Raw genomic sequence first — 16,751 nt, 5'->3', positions numbered from 1 at the left:
AATACCTGTCCTCGCTTTCGATGCGTCCATTACGTTACCAAATTTCCATCTCTGTAATCCGGTCCATTGATGCAGTGGCACCCTCAATAATCCTGGCCTGCTATTCACATATACACACACCTCCATATCCAGTGAACCAATATAGATTTGAACTCGACGTCAGTAAGAAAAATGCGTAATCGTAGACCAAACTTCGCTGGACTTGATGCGAAGAGTGTGCACTAAAAGTATTAAAACTGGGAACGCAGCCATCCGTTTTGTTACCTCTCTCTGATAAGTTCCGCACAAACATTAAGGCCCTATTCGCACGGCAGCTTTTTCAGCGCGCGTTAAAAAAGCGTTTGAATGACACAAATGGATAGCCATGTATGTATTCACACGACAGCGGTGGCGCTTTTTATCAAGCGTTGTTGGATTTTAACTTTAAGCCTTGGTCGTTAAATCGAATTTAGAGTGCGGATAGATTCAAGCGCTTTTTTAACGCGCGTTGAAAAAGCTGTGCGAATGGGGGCTTAAGTACCTACGAGTACAAATTTTGGGAAGCCTAGGGTTAGGGTACTATAAGATGCGGTAGCACATCTGTAGCATTGATACACAGCAAATATGAGTTCACCAATTTCAATAGCGGAGATATTTTATTACTAACTTGTGGTTTGTAGTCTATTTGTAGTTAAATTTTAGTGTAGATTTATAGAGTTTTTTTTTTAGAATATTGCAAATTAATGAATACATACAAGAAAAAATGTACAAGAAGATAAACATTTATTGAAGCTGTACTTAATTCTAACAAACATTTTAATTTTAATTATGTACAATTGTACATGTGACCAGAAAATTTAATTTTCCATTTAAGCCTGAATTATACTACTTCACAACATTGAAAATTATACATAGCTTATGGCGTATAGTAATAATATATGGTTAGTAATTATGTAAAAATATATAGTTTTTACAACTACGTACAGTACTCATATTTGCCTGATTCCCGCCATACATTGACATGACCACCAACAGGATCAGATGGACACAATGACACATCTGTACATATACCCCTTGCAAAAGATCAGGAAAGATTACTGGTGTCTCTGAGGATACTCGTAGCCCTGAATATCGTAATAATGCGTGTAGCCCCAGCACGGTTGCTGCGAGCCATGCATGTTGGCCTCGTGGGTGGACATCACTCGCGAGTGGTGGGACTGCCCGAGTCCGCTCTGCCTCCTTTGATTAGTGGGGTACATCTGGGCTGGACTCTGCATTTGGACTGGCTGTGAACAAAGAAACGTGCTAAAGTGAATACTTTTACCAGGAGGTAATCGAATTTAAACTATAGTGAGACATACTAACTTTAAGCTAATTTACGGGTTTACTTATATATTTTTAGTCACTCGCGCGACATGTTAGTGCTTGAAAATGGCTAGGCTCTCCGAAACTGATAAAAATTTTCTTATCTGGGCCTCAAATTGTCTTCATAACAAATTCTATCTTAATCGGTTTAGCGGTTTAAGCGTGAAGAGGTAATAAGCACCTCGACAGAGTTATTTTCGCAAATATATTATTCAAAAAAATCAGTCAAGTTGTTTATGAACGTAGTAATACTAAAAAATATCCTCTGGAGTGCGACAATAGGAACGAAATATACTTACTGTTTGTGATGTACTGGATGTATTGTTATTTCGATTTTGCTCAAAGGGGTTAAGTGCTGCTATTGAACTCAAATGAGGGTTCCTCGTCGCAGTATTTTGAACACGCTGGTGCGCCATCACCCCGCTCACATGCGGGTAGTACTGCGCCGGCCGCTCGATATGCTCAGAGGCATACTGCTGAGTTTGCTGTCGTTGCTGTTGTGGTTGCTGCTGTCGCGGCGGATTGTGCGGCTGGAATACTGGTACATCCTGCATTTGGGACATCAGCGCAGGCATCTCCTGACCCGGTCGGATGGGAACCACAGGCGCACGTTGAACGTTCTGCTCATAATGACCCCTCAATTCATTAACAGTTTGGGTCTCATTGGTCGTAGATTGGAGTTTCCGTTTTTTATTGTTTTCTCTATTTTCTTCTGTTTGAGTTCCTTGGGTCTGCGGTTCTATTCGAACAATGCGTAAACCCATCTGAAGTAACATAGCTGAAACCGCAATTCCTTTTTGTAGATCGTTGGCCTCTAAATTATGCGGATTTAATGCGGGTTTTAATGTATCAGCACGAGCTGCAGTGATAGGGCTCGGCATGGTAAACTCTGATGGACCACCAACTGATGCAGTTATGGGGCTCGGCTTAGTGCACTCTGATGGAGCACTAACTGATGCAGTCATGGGGCTCGGCATAGTGCACTCTGACGGAGCACCAACTGATGCAGTCATGGGGCTCGGAATAGTGCACTCTGACGGAGCACCAACTGCAGTGGTGGGGCTCGGCATAGTGCACTCTGACGGAGCTTCAATTGTAGTGGCGAGGCTCGGCATAGTGCATTCTGACGGAACACCAACTGCAGTGGTGGGGCTCGGCTTCGAGCACTCTGATGGAGCACCAACTGCAGTAATGGGGGCTGTAGATGCAGAAGGGGAGTTGGATGGCGGTTCGTGAGGAGTCGTCGATGGCTTACTGGATAAACTGTTGCTTTTTTGGAATATCTTAGCAATTTTATTGAGCACAAACTTATTGTTAGTACTGTGCTTCATTACTTTGGCATACAAATCATTTGCATCTTCTTCAGAATCATCTTCTAACTCTATTACAGCTTTATTATCGTTTTTCTTTTCTTTATCCTTCTTGTAATTGACAAGTTGATTCTGTAGTTCATCACTCGACAAGCCACTGTTCTTTACTATCTCTAGGATGTGAATCTCTTCCTCAGTTACAACCAAACATTTTTCAGTTTGGGTTTCTTGTTCAACAGTTGTTTGTATACGAGTATTCTCTTTGTTTGTTGGTTTTTTGATGTAACTGCCCTTGTGTGGAAAAATTGTAATCGGTAACTTGTGCTTAATGGGCATTGAAGATTCTATACTACTACTTTTTAACAAGAACTTAAGTGTTTTAGGGCTATTTGCAACTATCGATTCTTCAGTTTTATTTTTTTCTGGATCATTTGCGGGCGCTTTAGTTGGAGGTATATCTCCAGGTATGAGTGGCATATTGGTCGCCCTTTGAAATGTCGTTTTTGGTGGTAATATTACTTTAGGGACCTTAACAATCGGGTCCATTTTATCAGCGAAGGAGGTCCGGCCCTTGCTGGTCGGGATGGGATGGCGCATCATTCTCAAGCTCGTGGGACTCGAAGGCATGGATAATGTCGCCGGTGGAGCTGATGATTGGGAGGACCGATGTCCAGCCGTTCTGGTTGTCGGCGTTCTAAACTGTGCATTCTGTTCTTGCATGGCGTCCCAAATTCTGCAAAATAAAAACACATTGTACAAAACAATGTTTACGTTACTTTCGTTGCAAGCATGCAAGATAGAACATAGAGCTACGGGCAATATGAACCACCTGAAAGACATTAGCTAACCAAAAATTTATTTATTTTCAAGAGAAGAAATTATAGACCAATAATTATTGCCCTAATCCCGTTATTGTAAAATTCGGCATTAAATAAGCATTACACCTACATATATATAGTAGTATACCCTATAATGCGCGTGGAACCAGTAATGGGACAAAAAAACATAATTCCTCTAAAATAAGTATCTAAACGTAGTTTATAAACACTGGCTGTATATTATCATAAATAAGAGTCCTAGAGCTGTTTCAGTTTGAAGTTTCATTAAATTTGGTTGCTTTTTAAGAAATTGGCGTCAACCCAAAAGTTATCGTGTCACTGAAAAAAATACCACTACGAATTCTTAACAACTTCGCTAAGAGAGGTGAGTTAATTTATTAAATTTCAATTAATTAATACTTGATGAAAACTATAATGTGTTTTGTTAATTGAATTTACCATGAGATAAGGTATACAACACACTATGTTGTGACTCCACAGATGTAAAAAAATAGTGGTATTTGGCCCAATCCCATTATAGGAGCTGTAAAACTGCGTACCTCCTATGATGGGACAATTGACAGAATGATGCTTGCCATGCCATAATTTCATGTTTAAACAATACAGAAGTAAAATGTAGTTACGAAATACGTCAATCAGGAGGTATTCTCGGACTTCGGATAAATTAATATCGTTTTTCCAAACTTTTATTTAACTTGCCCTGTTAGTTAGTGTGGGTCCAATCTTGGTAGCTGAATTTGAGCCAGTTTTCGATTTCCGATTCAGTTGAAATTTTGTGTAAGTACGTAATTAAGTATGCAAATCGGATGATAAAGCAATATTATGATAACATGGACCTAATCTGATGATGGAGACAGGAGGTGGCCATGGGAACTTTATCGCAATAAACCCTAACTAATTGTGTTTGGGTATATTAGAATTTCTCGATGGATCTAATACAATAATAATTGGCTGTGGAAAGAAAAATACATTCAGCTATAAAAGCTTATACCAAAAATTGATTTTTTTGTCGTAACTTATTCCCCATTTCAATATTTTATACTGATAGAGCAATGTCCATTATAGGGGGCCCATTACTGGATCCACGTCCATTACCGGGGGCCCATTACTGGAGCTTGGTGTCCATGACTGGAGAAAAAAAGCATAGTTTTAATTTGTTAAATATGTGGAAACTAATTGCTGTATCTTTCATACAACACACCTAAAACATGAAAGACGGATAGGACTTTCATCTTTTAACACGCTAAGCGGTAGGCCATTTACATGTATACGGGAAATGTCATAAATACTCCAAATTTCCTCTTAAATGTCCCATGACTGGTGCTGTTACTATATATACTTATAAGAATAAGGGAGCTGTACTGTTTATAACTTTTTTATAAGTAAAAACCTTTATGACAGAACTTATGACCTGATTAAGTAGGTGCATACCCTTTGGAGTGAAAATGAGTTTGAAAGTTTTTAGTTAATGGCAGAGGTTATAGACAATATAATGAGGAATATTAGTTACAAGCGAATACCCCATTATAATACATATAAATTATGTAACACGTTGAAATCGAAAGATAATATCATATATTCAATATTCATATATCAGATAAATTTTAAAAACGTTTCGCTATGGAATGAAATGAAATGAAAATATTTATTTTCAGGCAACTACTTATTGGCCCATAAATAAATACTTTCAAAACTAGCATACATATTATCAAAAAATATAGCTATTAATATATACTTGGTCAAGCAGATCTTGTCAGTAGAAAAAGGCGGCAAATTTGAAAAATGTAGGCGCGAAGGGATATCATCTCATAGAAAATTTGAATCTTGACCATCTATAGCTATAGCGGTTAGCGTTTTAAAAAAACTTGAAACAAAAAAAAGACAATGCATACTGTATGTTGTAACTGAACGAAAAGCAATTACTGAAAGCCGTTAATTGTTAGGTCATACTGAGCAACTTTTACTATGGGACCAACCCCGAAAACGTGGAAAAAAATTGAATGATCATAAATTCTGATGGTGTGATGTTGAAATTTCCTATGGGGGAGTAAATTCTTTTTTTCGCGAATTCGGGGTTGGTCCCATAGTAAAAATGGGTTAGTATGACCTAAACATTAACGGGTTTGAGTAATTACTTTTCGGTCAGTTACATACTGTATTTAGACAAAAAACTGTATTCTTTTTTACCGAGAAAGATAAATATAATGGTGCTTATGCAACGCAAAACAAGGTCAGGGTGCCACTGACCTTGAGCTTTTGTGCTCTTGTATAAGCACTGTAAGAACTGATAATGTATTAAACATTTTTTTTGTTTAAAATTTACTTTACATAAGCCGTTATAATATAATACTATTACTTACTTGAAAATAAAAATAGACAAAAACAATTTACATTTCTCTTTTTTTAACGAGCAAGCTCGTCATAACAATCGAGCTCTATAAAAAAATACCACATAAAGTAATAATCTACTTATAATACATTACTGATTAGGCCTTGAAATACATTATTATTACTTACATATTATCAAGTGAAAATTTAAAATTCAAAATCAAAGCCTAACCTCTTTGTATTTTTTTATGTCATTAAAGGTATTTCTAAGCGTGAAATTAAATATAATATCTTTATACTTATAAAAAAAGATTACATAAAGATTTAAAAAAAATTACTAAAAATTAACCTTGTTTAACAACTATTTATAAAAACTAAATAAAAAAACTGATCTAGAGGCATTTAGGTGCAGATGCAAACGCCCCTTCCTACTTTTACTCACTTAATCGGCAGGCGGACTTTTAAAGATGGTTTCGTCTTAGGCGCCTTTTTTTGCGCTTTTTTTAAACTCTTTCTTTTATTATGTTTGCACCGACTTGTCTGGCATCGATTAACTAGCCAATTTTGGTTATTTAAGTCCTTTGAAATCTTTATAGTTATTTTCTCATTATTGTAATTATAACACAGCGAAGAATCGTCCATTGTATTCCTTAACTAAGTCCAATCAAATTTTTTCTCTAACTTCTTAATACCACAGAACTTGTGAACTAAAGTGTCAAAAAAGTTTACTTATCACTCAATAAAAAACAGTAATAGACCACTGAAGTCACAATAAACAGAAACAAATGCAAGCAGGTTAAAAGTTTTAGGCCGCAGCGGGTTTGATTTTTGAAAAAAGAACTAGTGAGTTCATCCGAACTACTTAAAAAAGCTCTCGTCGGAAAAGTTCGCGGCTTATGCCAGCGTGCATTCGGTGCCGCGGTTTTCGCTGACTACCCCGTCTGGGCGGACGCATCAGGTGGCCCGCCCAAATGCGCGCGTCCTTTGACAGTAACAAAAAACAAAAAGGTTATATGCGGCTAAGGGATCCTTAGCCTGATACGACATTCTTGTTTTTATATGGCAAAATAAAAAAGATTGCAAGCGCGTATAGCATCTTCAGGCTGATACTACTTTAGTGTGCATGGCTTTGGCGGCTGGCTTGCATTACGGCTGGAAACAAATTATTACATGTACAGTCGGATCGATCGATCACTGCATCGTATTAATTAATGAAAAGTAATAACAGGTTTATAAGAGTTTGATTTGTAAGATTTAATGTAATTAGGCTCATAATTTCATAAATTGGTTTGATAAGTTAAAGTATACTTAAGATTATTAAGATTATTTGGCATTTGGTTATGTTTCTATACATTTTTCTGATTACCTGCTTCCTAATTAATCACAATTACAATAATTTAGGCGGGTGTAATTAAATTTAACTAAAAATATTGAAGCACTAATTTAAAATTGAATTTTAATTACGCTTTGTTTTTCACAACATCTTACTTGCAATTTTAACCTAAATGAACCAAATTTAATTAATTAATTAAACCTTAAAATGAAAAAGAAATCATCGTTGATCATTTTAATTTATACAATATTTAATTTACAACATTGATGAGACGGTATTTCAACTAGTATCATGAAATGATATCTGAAACTATTGTGTGTTCAGATATTATAGTTACACACAACACATTACACACATTACATTCAACACTGCGTTATTATGCATATATCAGTATTTTGTATTGTTTTATTTTTGTAAGAAGATAATTTTGATTGTTAAATACACAATAACAATAACATAGAGGCACACAAAGACCCTTTACTTGAAGGTGTAAAGATAAATAAGTACATAAAATATTGGATGTATGTATAAGTAGTAAAACTTATTAAAATAAATCGATTGCCATAAATTATTCATGCAATATAAAGTTTATCAACTTATTTTTAAACGAACGAAGGAACCCGCGGAAGAAAAATAATGAGGACAGAAAAAGTCCCTTAAATATGGAAAACTTCCTGCGGTCGTCAAACGCGCGTTCGGAAAATATCCATATCCTCTCTTGTACGTACTTATATTTACATTGATAGACTTAAAAGTTAAATTATTATCAAAATAATTACGTTATATACACGAAATTATTTTGATACCAGAAAAGCTAATTGTTATAATGTTAAATAAAATTTAATAACTATTTAATTAGCTTTAAAGAGACTTACAAATAAAAAAATAACATCAAGTAGCCTTCGTATATAATAATAACCAGTAGGCTGGCACTGGCAACGCAACGTCTCCTTTTTTAAATGCCAGGGTTAGCTGCTAGCCAAAGTGTCAAATTAGCTGCCAGCCTTCTGGTCACCGGACGCATAAATAAAAATATTTATTTTTGTGTTTAATTTAATTTTTGTTGTATTTTATGTACTTACCATTTTCACGACATCGTCTATTTGAAAGTACAATTGAAACTAAACTAGGACAGTGAAAACTGACTCGCCGCCAGCAACAAGCTCAGTTCAACAACTCCACAACTTACCGACCACAATCTAAAACAAAACACTGATGACACATGAAAGTGATAGAGCTATAAAAACTTAAACGTGTCTCTTTCTTCTTTCCCTTTGTGAGTCAGAGACAGTTGATCGACAATGAGCCTTGGCCGTCCAATGCGAGAGGCATACGTGGCTGAGTCGTGGCATTACGCTATTTTTAGATACTTCCCTTCCGTCGTGGCAAAAGTTATGACTGTAATTATAGTATCGATAGCATGCATATTGTGATATTAATAAGGACATGCGGTTTAACTTGATTAGAAAATTGGCTCGATCGATCTAATATCTACTTATCAAAAATGTTGGTTCTAATGTGGGGCTGGGGGCTATTAGAAATGTATTGTAAAATAAAAAAAGCATTAGTACTGAATTCGTTTATTTTATACCACTTTAATGGCATTTGGATTTAGAAACGCGTGAACTCGCTGTTGGTTACATCCAATACAAGCGACCGATCAAAACCCACAATATAATGAAACTCGCATGCGAGTTCTAAATGAGCCCTAATAGATAGGATAGGCGTAATTTCTCTTATAGATCATCTTAATACCTATGTAATTTAATTATTTTTCTTTTTTTTAATGTTCTCAATTTTTTATCTTTAATTCGGTCAACATTTGGCGACTTGTAAGAGTTCTTCGTTCTATTAAAACAGATTTGTGTCATTAATAGTCCCATTTGTGTAAGTACGAGTCGTAGATGTATGTGTAGAATTCCGCTAACGTTAAAGATTTTTTAAGGAGCAGCAACAAACAACAGCAAATAAAAAAAATCGTTACTCTCTAAATAACACACATTGCGCTCACATTTAAAAAAATATATATTTTTTAAAAGTTGGCCTTGATTTGTTATGGATATGATCGTCTCGTCTCGGGTTGAAGAAATGTCACTTTCAACACTGACATTATTTACATAACAATTACTAACAGATCAAATTCATAACCAGTCACAACACGCTTATACCGGGTGTGGCCTATACTTAACACGAGCAAATAATTAAAACATATGTAGATTGTACACCTCTAACGGTGACACTTTTGTTTAACAACTTTTAAAAATTATGAAGTATTTAGACTCCCTATTTTTCATACAAAATAAATATTATCTTCAATGGATGCCATCGCCACGCCATTTCATTGTGATTGACATTGCTTGTCAAGCCTTAAACATAACAAAATTCGCAATACATTGCGTCTTTGAATAACCTTTAAAGTGTATTAAAAATCAAACTACAAGTTATTTTTTAAAGTCGCTGAACAAATGTTGATCAGTATGAGGCGTACAGCCTACAGTTAAATTTTTTGCCTATATTACAGGCCACACCCGGTGTAATCACTTTACGCCTCTTGGATTTTACTCAAGGGCATAATAATTGCTGCTACGCGCTACGTGGCGCTTGGGCGTAGAGCGTAGGCTGAGATTTAGCACATTCAACTGGCAAGTCTGGCAACGCGAGCTACGCGCTACGTTCGTAGCCGATAACACAGGAAAACTCATGTGGAGTGAATAGAGAACCCATTATCCACCCATTACGAGCCCGATTCAGACTTACCAATTTGTTATGGGTTTGAACTGGTTTTGATACGACCTTGAACATCGGTCACGGTGATTAGTGCATGAGAAATGAAGTGAAAGTCGTACGTGAGATCACTATGACCAAAAAGAATAGATAGTATAGAGGGGTCGTGTCATAGTAAATCTTGTAGTCACTGTAAATTTACTGCCATCTATAACTCAAAATAAACACGTATAAAATTATCAAACAATGAATATATATGGATGAATGATTTTATTATTTTTAATATTTTTATATCATTTTGACCCATGTTCATTTACAGATATCTATGTGTTAAAATTATTAAATATGAAACGGTGTCGTCCCGCCATCTAGCCGAGAATAGGCTAAAGGTGTGTGCACCATCTATCCGAAAATGACTTTTTCTTGATTTCCGAGGCACGTTTTTTTCTTAGACTTTATTCATCTTATAAGAAGTTATATACGTCTTTGCTATGACGATCGTCAAGGTCGTATCAAAGCCAGTTCAAACCCATAACAAGTTATAGAGTACTTTGCATATTTGTCGGCAAAATGCAGCAAAAGAAGTGCCCGTCACTCTAATGTCGTACCAAAAATGCACCGATCCATTGTTTCATTGTTACGAGAGAGAATTACAAGCAAATTGCTTTAAAAATAAGGCGTACAAGTAGTTAACTCCAGAATTTGCGGAGAATTGGCGAAAAGGAAAGTGTTATCCCCTTATTCATAAACGCGCTAAAGACCTCAATTAGCTAATAATCGTTGGTCCTTATCTGTCATTTTGTCTTATGTATTTGTAAGAAAGGGATAAAACATAATTTAACTAAATCAATCCCATAAAGTTTTATGAATAAGGGGGTTAGAAGTTAAAAGTTATAGGCGTCGTTTTTGTGGTATCCTCTTGGGTCGTCCCATTCGTTTTTCGTCAAGTTCTTAAATTAGTCCTATTCTGCTTTCGTCACCCATTCTACATTCGTCACAATCGTCGCTGGCTTTCAATGTAGAATGCGTGACGAAAGCAGAATAGGACTAATTTGTAGCACTTGAATTGTCAGGTCAACTCCGCCTGTTTAACTTGACGCTCTAAAAGTACAGATTTTTACTGTGTTTATTTTCTGAAAGGCGTAGTTTTTTTGTTAGTGTTGAATTTTGGTTTACAAATTTCACAATCCGACCCCCAATTACCGCGGTCCGGCGCTGCGAAAACAACCGGTATTGGATACCAGATATTTGAATCGGACCGGAATCAACAGTCGAAGGCGGCACGATGGTTGCCACTGCAGTTAAAGTCAATATTTAACAGGGATCCGGCAAATATGCGAAAATGAAGAATTATTCCATTACATTGTATTATAATGAGTATTTTCCAGGAGGCTGATGGAGTTATTTGTTTTTAATACAAATAAATATTTATTTTATAGGTAATCAGAGGATAATAATACCCTGCGCTGTTTACTTTATGAAAATGTTTGTACTCTAGAAATGTGTTAAGTAATATTTACAATTTTTTTTTTTTAGTTTATTTATTTTTTAGTTTATTTATTCACTTTATATTTTTATACAATTTTTACATGCATGCCACTATTGAAAACCTCTAGGGTTTATGTAATAGTTGGCGAGATCGCGCGGTCCACTCCGCGTTTGCTTAATACTATTATTACATCTATTAAATTAAATCAATTGTTGCGTAGACTTCCCATGGGTCTCGATTTTTTAAAGCCATTATGTTCCACGATATAAACCAATATACACACGGTTTGCTCCCGGGAAATACCGGAACCGAAAGTACTGGGAATTCCCGGGATGTAGAGCCAAGCAAAGAACCGGGATTTCAAAATTAAATTCCCGGTACTTTCGGGATTTTCGGTACTAATATTTCCGGTACAATATTTGTTACTTAGCATGAAAAATCATGTTTTTTAAAAGAAATATATTGTATCAATCTAAGGCTGACGCTAATACTTTTACGGCTGACCACATATTAAAATCAAAACAAAAATAGTCAATAAGTTTGACAATGCCAACAATATAAAATTGTGTATTTTGAAACTATACGAACATAAGTGATTCTACGATTAATAATTTTATACGAATAATTAGTTATTTGTACCTATAGGTACTAAATACAAACAAAAACTAGAGAGAAATTGTGTAATTAATAAAATATGCATTTTAGTTCGAATACGGTATAAGGAAATCTCATTGATTCAGGGCTCAGGGCATGTCACTGTAACATTTTAGAAATATTTAAAATACTACAGTGACATGGCCTCTCCTTGGTAATTTCTTAATTCTGGCTGCAACAACTTCTTGATTCTTCGTATTGATAGTTCTATTATTAGTAGGTAGAATATTAAAATATCCCTGCCACGGGACGCATGCGAAAATAATTAATTCAATTTCACGAAACGACTTACACATTTAAATTAAATGATGATATTACTGTGCCACACTTCAGTTTTTGCCGATGTTTTTCAACAAAGATAGTAAAATATCAAATGTAATTTAGGATTAAACCAAATTATATTATTTAGTAGAATATAGTAAGCAGAGGTCATGAATGTGTGGCTTCAAGACACATATTATCGTAAAAAAGAAGTGTGTGTACCTTCACTATGGTACTTATTATACTGTAGGTACTAATTTTTAGAGAAATATTCGTGATCGTTTTAGGTTTTTTTCCGAAAATTGAGGTAAAAACTGATTTTTGAAGGCAGTCCCGAAAGTACCGAAAATATCAGGAAATCCCGATTCCATTTTTGCCTGGTACCGAAAATCTTGGTTCTTTTAAACAGTACCGGTTCTGCAATCCCTATACACATGCCTTCATAGTCTGATAAACACACTACCTTCCTTTGCATCACGCAGCCGGGTAAAAGCAATTCCTGCGCTGGCAACCCTACACCTAACCGCTGCAGGGAATCCCTTTGATGTGTCGTGCGTTTGATTGCTATTGATACTAAATCTGCCAACCACGCATAGCAGCCGCAGCCGCCATTACAAAGCCCATTCTATTCTCTACCGTGTTCCCACGCTACAAAGTCCAAATTTGAACTGACTTTTCAATAGTGGTTACGACTATTTGAGTGGTCTAAAATCTGCGCCCGGATTAACTAGGAACTTGTCAAAGCATGTACAGTACAGGTAATATAAAGCTGCAGTTGTTATTAGTGATCGGTAATTTCGTTCTCTTTTCATAACAGGGTACCATCGCCCACACTAGACACATACACACACTACACACACATATACACATACACTAGATACATACACTGTACATAGGTGATAGGTATGCCTACTGTAATAAGATCCACCGATGTATAGGTACTGCTGTTTGTACATCTATATAGTTGAGTTGAAGAAATTAGTATAGCCAATTTTAGCTAAGGGGATTTGAGATCGTGTCTCGAAAATTCGCTCAAGATCGCGACTATCGCGAGTGATCGAGAATGGATTCACTCTCAGTGTCATCAGGTGTTTTAACTAGATACCCACACTATTGATCATCTTCCTTGTATACGTAGGTAATGGTTAAATAAATAATTATGTACTGCACGTTCTCATAAATTTATTGCATTTAGTCTACGAATTAAAGTTTCAAGGTGTTATAATTTTATTACTGTATTGAATAAGACTAATGAGGTTCCATTGGAATCGGGGAAGTGACATATATAATTTTGTAATGAAAACATTTCAGATCGAAAAATATTACAGTTTTGCACAGAACGGTCATAATATCAATAGTAATATTAATTTTATTGTTGTAACAGCACCACAGACAAAACATCCTCCAGACTTAGCATAGTCGCGCTACCCCCTCTGCCACGCATACGGTAATTTTACTCCATGTTCGAGTCGAAAGTGTGTGTGACGTCCGTGTCTTTGAACGGACCAATCACGGCACGGGACTTCGCTCACCTCGTCCCGCGCACCCCCGCATTCTTGGCATCATCGGTTGCATGAAATAATTGCTCTAAACTCGGTCTAGAGGATTCCTAGTCTATGAACAGCACCAATAATTGTTTGGATTATTTACCAACACAAATTGCAATTGGTGGTTTGTACAGTCGCCATCAGATATATCGGAGCGGCCAAGGTGTTCACAATATCTGAACACGCACTCTAGCGCCTTGATAATAGAGGTGTGCTCAGATATTTGTGACCACCTTGGCCGCTCCGATATATCTGATGGCGACTGCAATAACGTACTCTTAATGTAACTGCCAGTGTAATCTATCTGATTGTTCAGTAGCAGCTCTGAACCCGGTGCCCCGGGCCACCTTGCTGTAGGTTGATTCTGTTTTAACATTTTGACATGGGTTTTACCTTATTTTGATACGACCTTCAGTCGCGTCATCAAGCATCTCATGCGCATCAGTAAGTGTGAGCGAGATGCTTTATCAAATACCTGATTGTATTTTGAAACCAATCAGTGTTATAGCAGTTTACGCTGATTGGTGCAGTGGCGCACGCGCATGTTGAAAGACGATTAACCCTTTAACTAAGTTTGACATTACTTTCTAGTCATTCGATTTAGAACCGTAACTCTTATAGTGGAGATGCGTTTTTGATTTAAGTATGATGGCAAATATGTTGCCGCTTACGGACTAAAGGGTTAAAATTTAAAAAAAAATAGAAAACCTTATCAAACTGTTATAACAGCATCGACCTTCTGGCCAAAAAAACATTGATTTCTACTACATTCTTCCCTTGTATAATTTGGTATTGAAACTAACAACTTTGTATATGAGCCGATTTTTACATTGTTGTAGAATTTTATTTTCGTTAGATTTCGATATCATATTCGAGATTTCGAGTTGCCTATTCTGTACATACAAACGCAATTTCACCGTATGTACTAAAAATATTCGTGAGCTACGAAAACATTACTAAGGTATTTTCGTTAACACAACGCAAAATTACATACATTTTGTATTTATTCCGCCCAAAATGGGGAGCTATTCAAACCAGCCAAATTATATCCAATAGTAACGAAAAAATCGACGACAAAATAAAAATCAACCCATACACACACACCAGAGGTCAGACGCCATCAGATATATCGGAGCGGCCAAGGTGCTCACAAATATCTGAACACGCCTCTGTTATCAAGGCGTTAGAGCGCATGTTCAGATATTGTGAACGCCTTGGCCGCTCCGATATATCTGATGGCGACTGTATTTATACTTAGAGTTGCGAAGTCGCTAAGACGTGTTGAATAACAGCAGAGAAAGTCACCCCAATTAGAAAAAGGCTGAAAATAATCCCCGAAAGCCCTTGAACAACGCTTACGGAATCTCCAATAATTTCAGGTGTTAGGTATATAAATCGAATATTACTGTTATAAATAGTAACGTGTATCTCACTTCTATATTGCGAGCAAGATACTCTGCGTTTAATGTCATAATATATGAAGTATTTTTTTTTATTCAAATAGGCACTCTCGAACCCGTTAATAAATCTGTACATTATTATTATTAATTATTATACCTATATAAGGAACATTTAAGCCAATTAAAAGATATAAAATTATGATGAAAATAATAGTTTGCCTCAAATATAACTTTTTTTTTACCTGTGTGAAAAGTTGGTGGTGGAGGAAAAACAAGGGACGCAAACGCATGACCTGGTGATAATATGAACTTTCAATCGACGACATCTTCATACTATTTGGCTGCTGCCATATATATGTTAAATACTCGTAAGCATTATGCACAGAGCGAATACCTATATAGATTTATAGATAGACGCCCGTCTGTAACAGCTTTTTGCAAAACACTATTAATTAAAATATCGCGACCGGTCAAAAACAACTCGGAATCGCCGCACGTCACGCACTAACGCCACTCCTTTGCAATGTCAGCCCCAAATGACGAACGTATGCGCTGCGTTCAGCACACAGACATCAAAGGGATGTTGTTTGATTTGCCGTGTCGCGTTAAATTTTAATAGTGAACTTTTATTAAAGTTGGGGCTGAGCTGGCGGTTGTGAACTAAAGCACCTATATGCCTGGTATACCTACCTTATTGGACTATGCAAATCGTAATTTTATTATTACCTCTGAGTCTTATAGTAGTTTGAGTTTTAAATTTACATCAATTTACATATAAGTAAATGAGATTTGAATTGATTTCCGATAGTTGCAGGAAATAGAAAATTAAACAATATTCAGATAATGAAAATAAAAGTAAGGTAAAAACCAAACGCCCCCCATTCTATCAGTGCGTACCTAACAAAGGTCTGCGATAGGATAGTAGCTACAAAGGTGATCTTAATAGAGCTGTCATTACCGATACCGGTTAGAAAGGATAGTTTATCTTGCACTTGATACACGCAGATATTGTTTAATAAAGTTAAAGTATGGAGACAAAAGACGTTGTGAAAGGCTTTGAGAATCCTTGCACAAAGAGTAGGTACAACTGCAATGTAATAACCTCTTCATATTGGCAGGTTGGTAATTATTAACTATGTACTATCAGAAAACGTTTTATATTGGCATTTATCGCAAGAACATGACATGTTATAAAAGGATCCGAGGTAAGTAGGTACCTGAAAGTTATAGGTAATCGAGATATTTAGCGCATTATGTCTTTATTGTGCAATACACAGCACCTCACATAGTTTACAATATCTACATGTACAGAAAGATAAACAACGAACGAGGAACAACCAGGCGGTCTTAACGCTTAACGCAATCTGTTCCAAGTTTATTTTCTATCTTTGGGTAACGGAGACAAAAAATAATAATATGGTGCTAAATAACGTACCATGCAGAGAAAAAATATCGTGTATACCTAGTATATAAATATAATGTTTCCTTCGTACATGTACACATACACACACATAAATATGTA

At 36.1% G+C, this 16,751-nt stretch overlaps 1 protein-coding gene and 1 long non-coding RNA gene across 2 annotated transcripts in view; one reads left to right on the top strand and one right to left on the bottom strand.

Annotated features, from left to right (window-relative positions):
- The window catches only part of LOC134670037 (uncharacterized), a 366,992-nt gene that overhangs the window by 104,993 nt on the left and 245,248 nt on the right, over positions 1–16,751 (top strand). The window lies entirely within an intron of this gene.
- On the bottom strand, positions 603–6,514 carry LOC134670005 (proteoglycan 4-like). Its single transcript, XM_063527651.1, has 4 exons — positions 6,264–6,514; positions 2,246–3,387; positions 1,644–2,203; positions 603–1,265 (listed from the first exon to the last, which is right to left on the bottom strand). The coding sequence occupies exons 1-4, from the start codon at positions 6,461–6,463 to the stop codon at positions 1,074–1,076; spliced, it is 2,094 nt and encodes a 697-aa protein (XP_063383721.1). The 5' UTR covers positions 6,464–6,514; the 3' UTR covers positions 603–1,073.

This window comes from Cydia fagiglandana, chromosome 13, assembly GCF_963556715.1.
Source record: "Cydia fagiglandana chromosome 13, ilCydFagi1.1, whole genome shotgun sequence".
Classification (NCBI taxonomy): domain Eukaryota; kingdom Metazoa; phylum Arthropoda; class Insecta; order Lepidoptera; family Tortricidae; genus Cydia; species Cydia fagiglandana.
The sequence above is the reverse complement of the archived record's forward strand: the minus strand, read 5'-3'. Positions and strand labels throughout refer to the sequence as shown.

What these genes read in the sequence shown, in the direction of transcription:
- LOC134670005 (XM_063527651.1), bottom strand. Translation starts at nt 6,463, where the DNA reads ATGGACGATTCTTCGCTGTGTTATAATTACAATAATGAGAAAATAACT. An exon ending in AAAGTCCGCCTGCCGATTAA is followed by an intron (nt 3,388 to 6,263) that starts GTGAGTAAAAGT and finishes TTTATTTTGCAG; the next exon opens with AATTTGGGACGCCATGCAAG. An exon ending in CATCCAGTACATCACAAACA is followed by an intron (nt 1,266 to 1,643) that starts GTAAGTATATTT and finishes CTTTGTTCACAG; the next exon opens with CCAGTCCAAATGCAGAGTCC.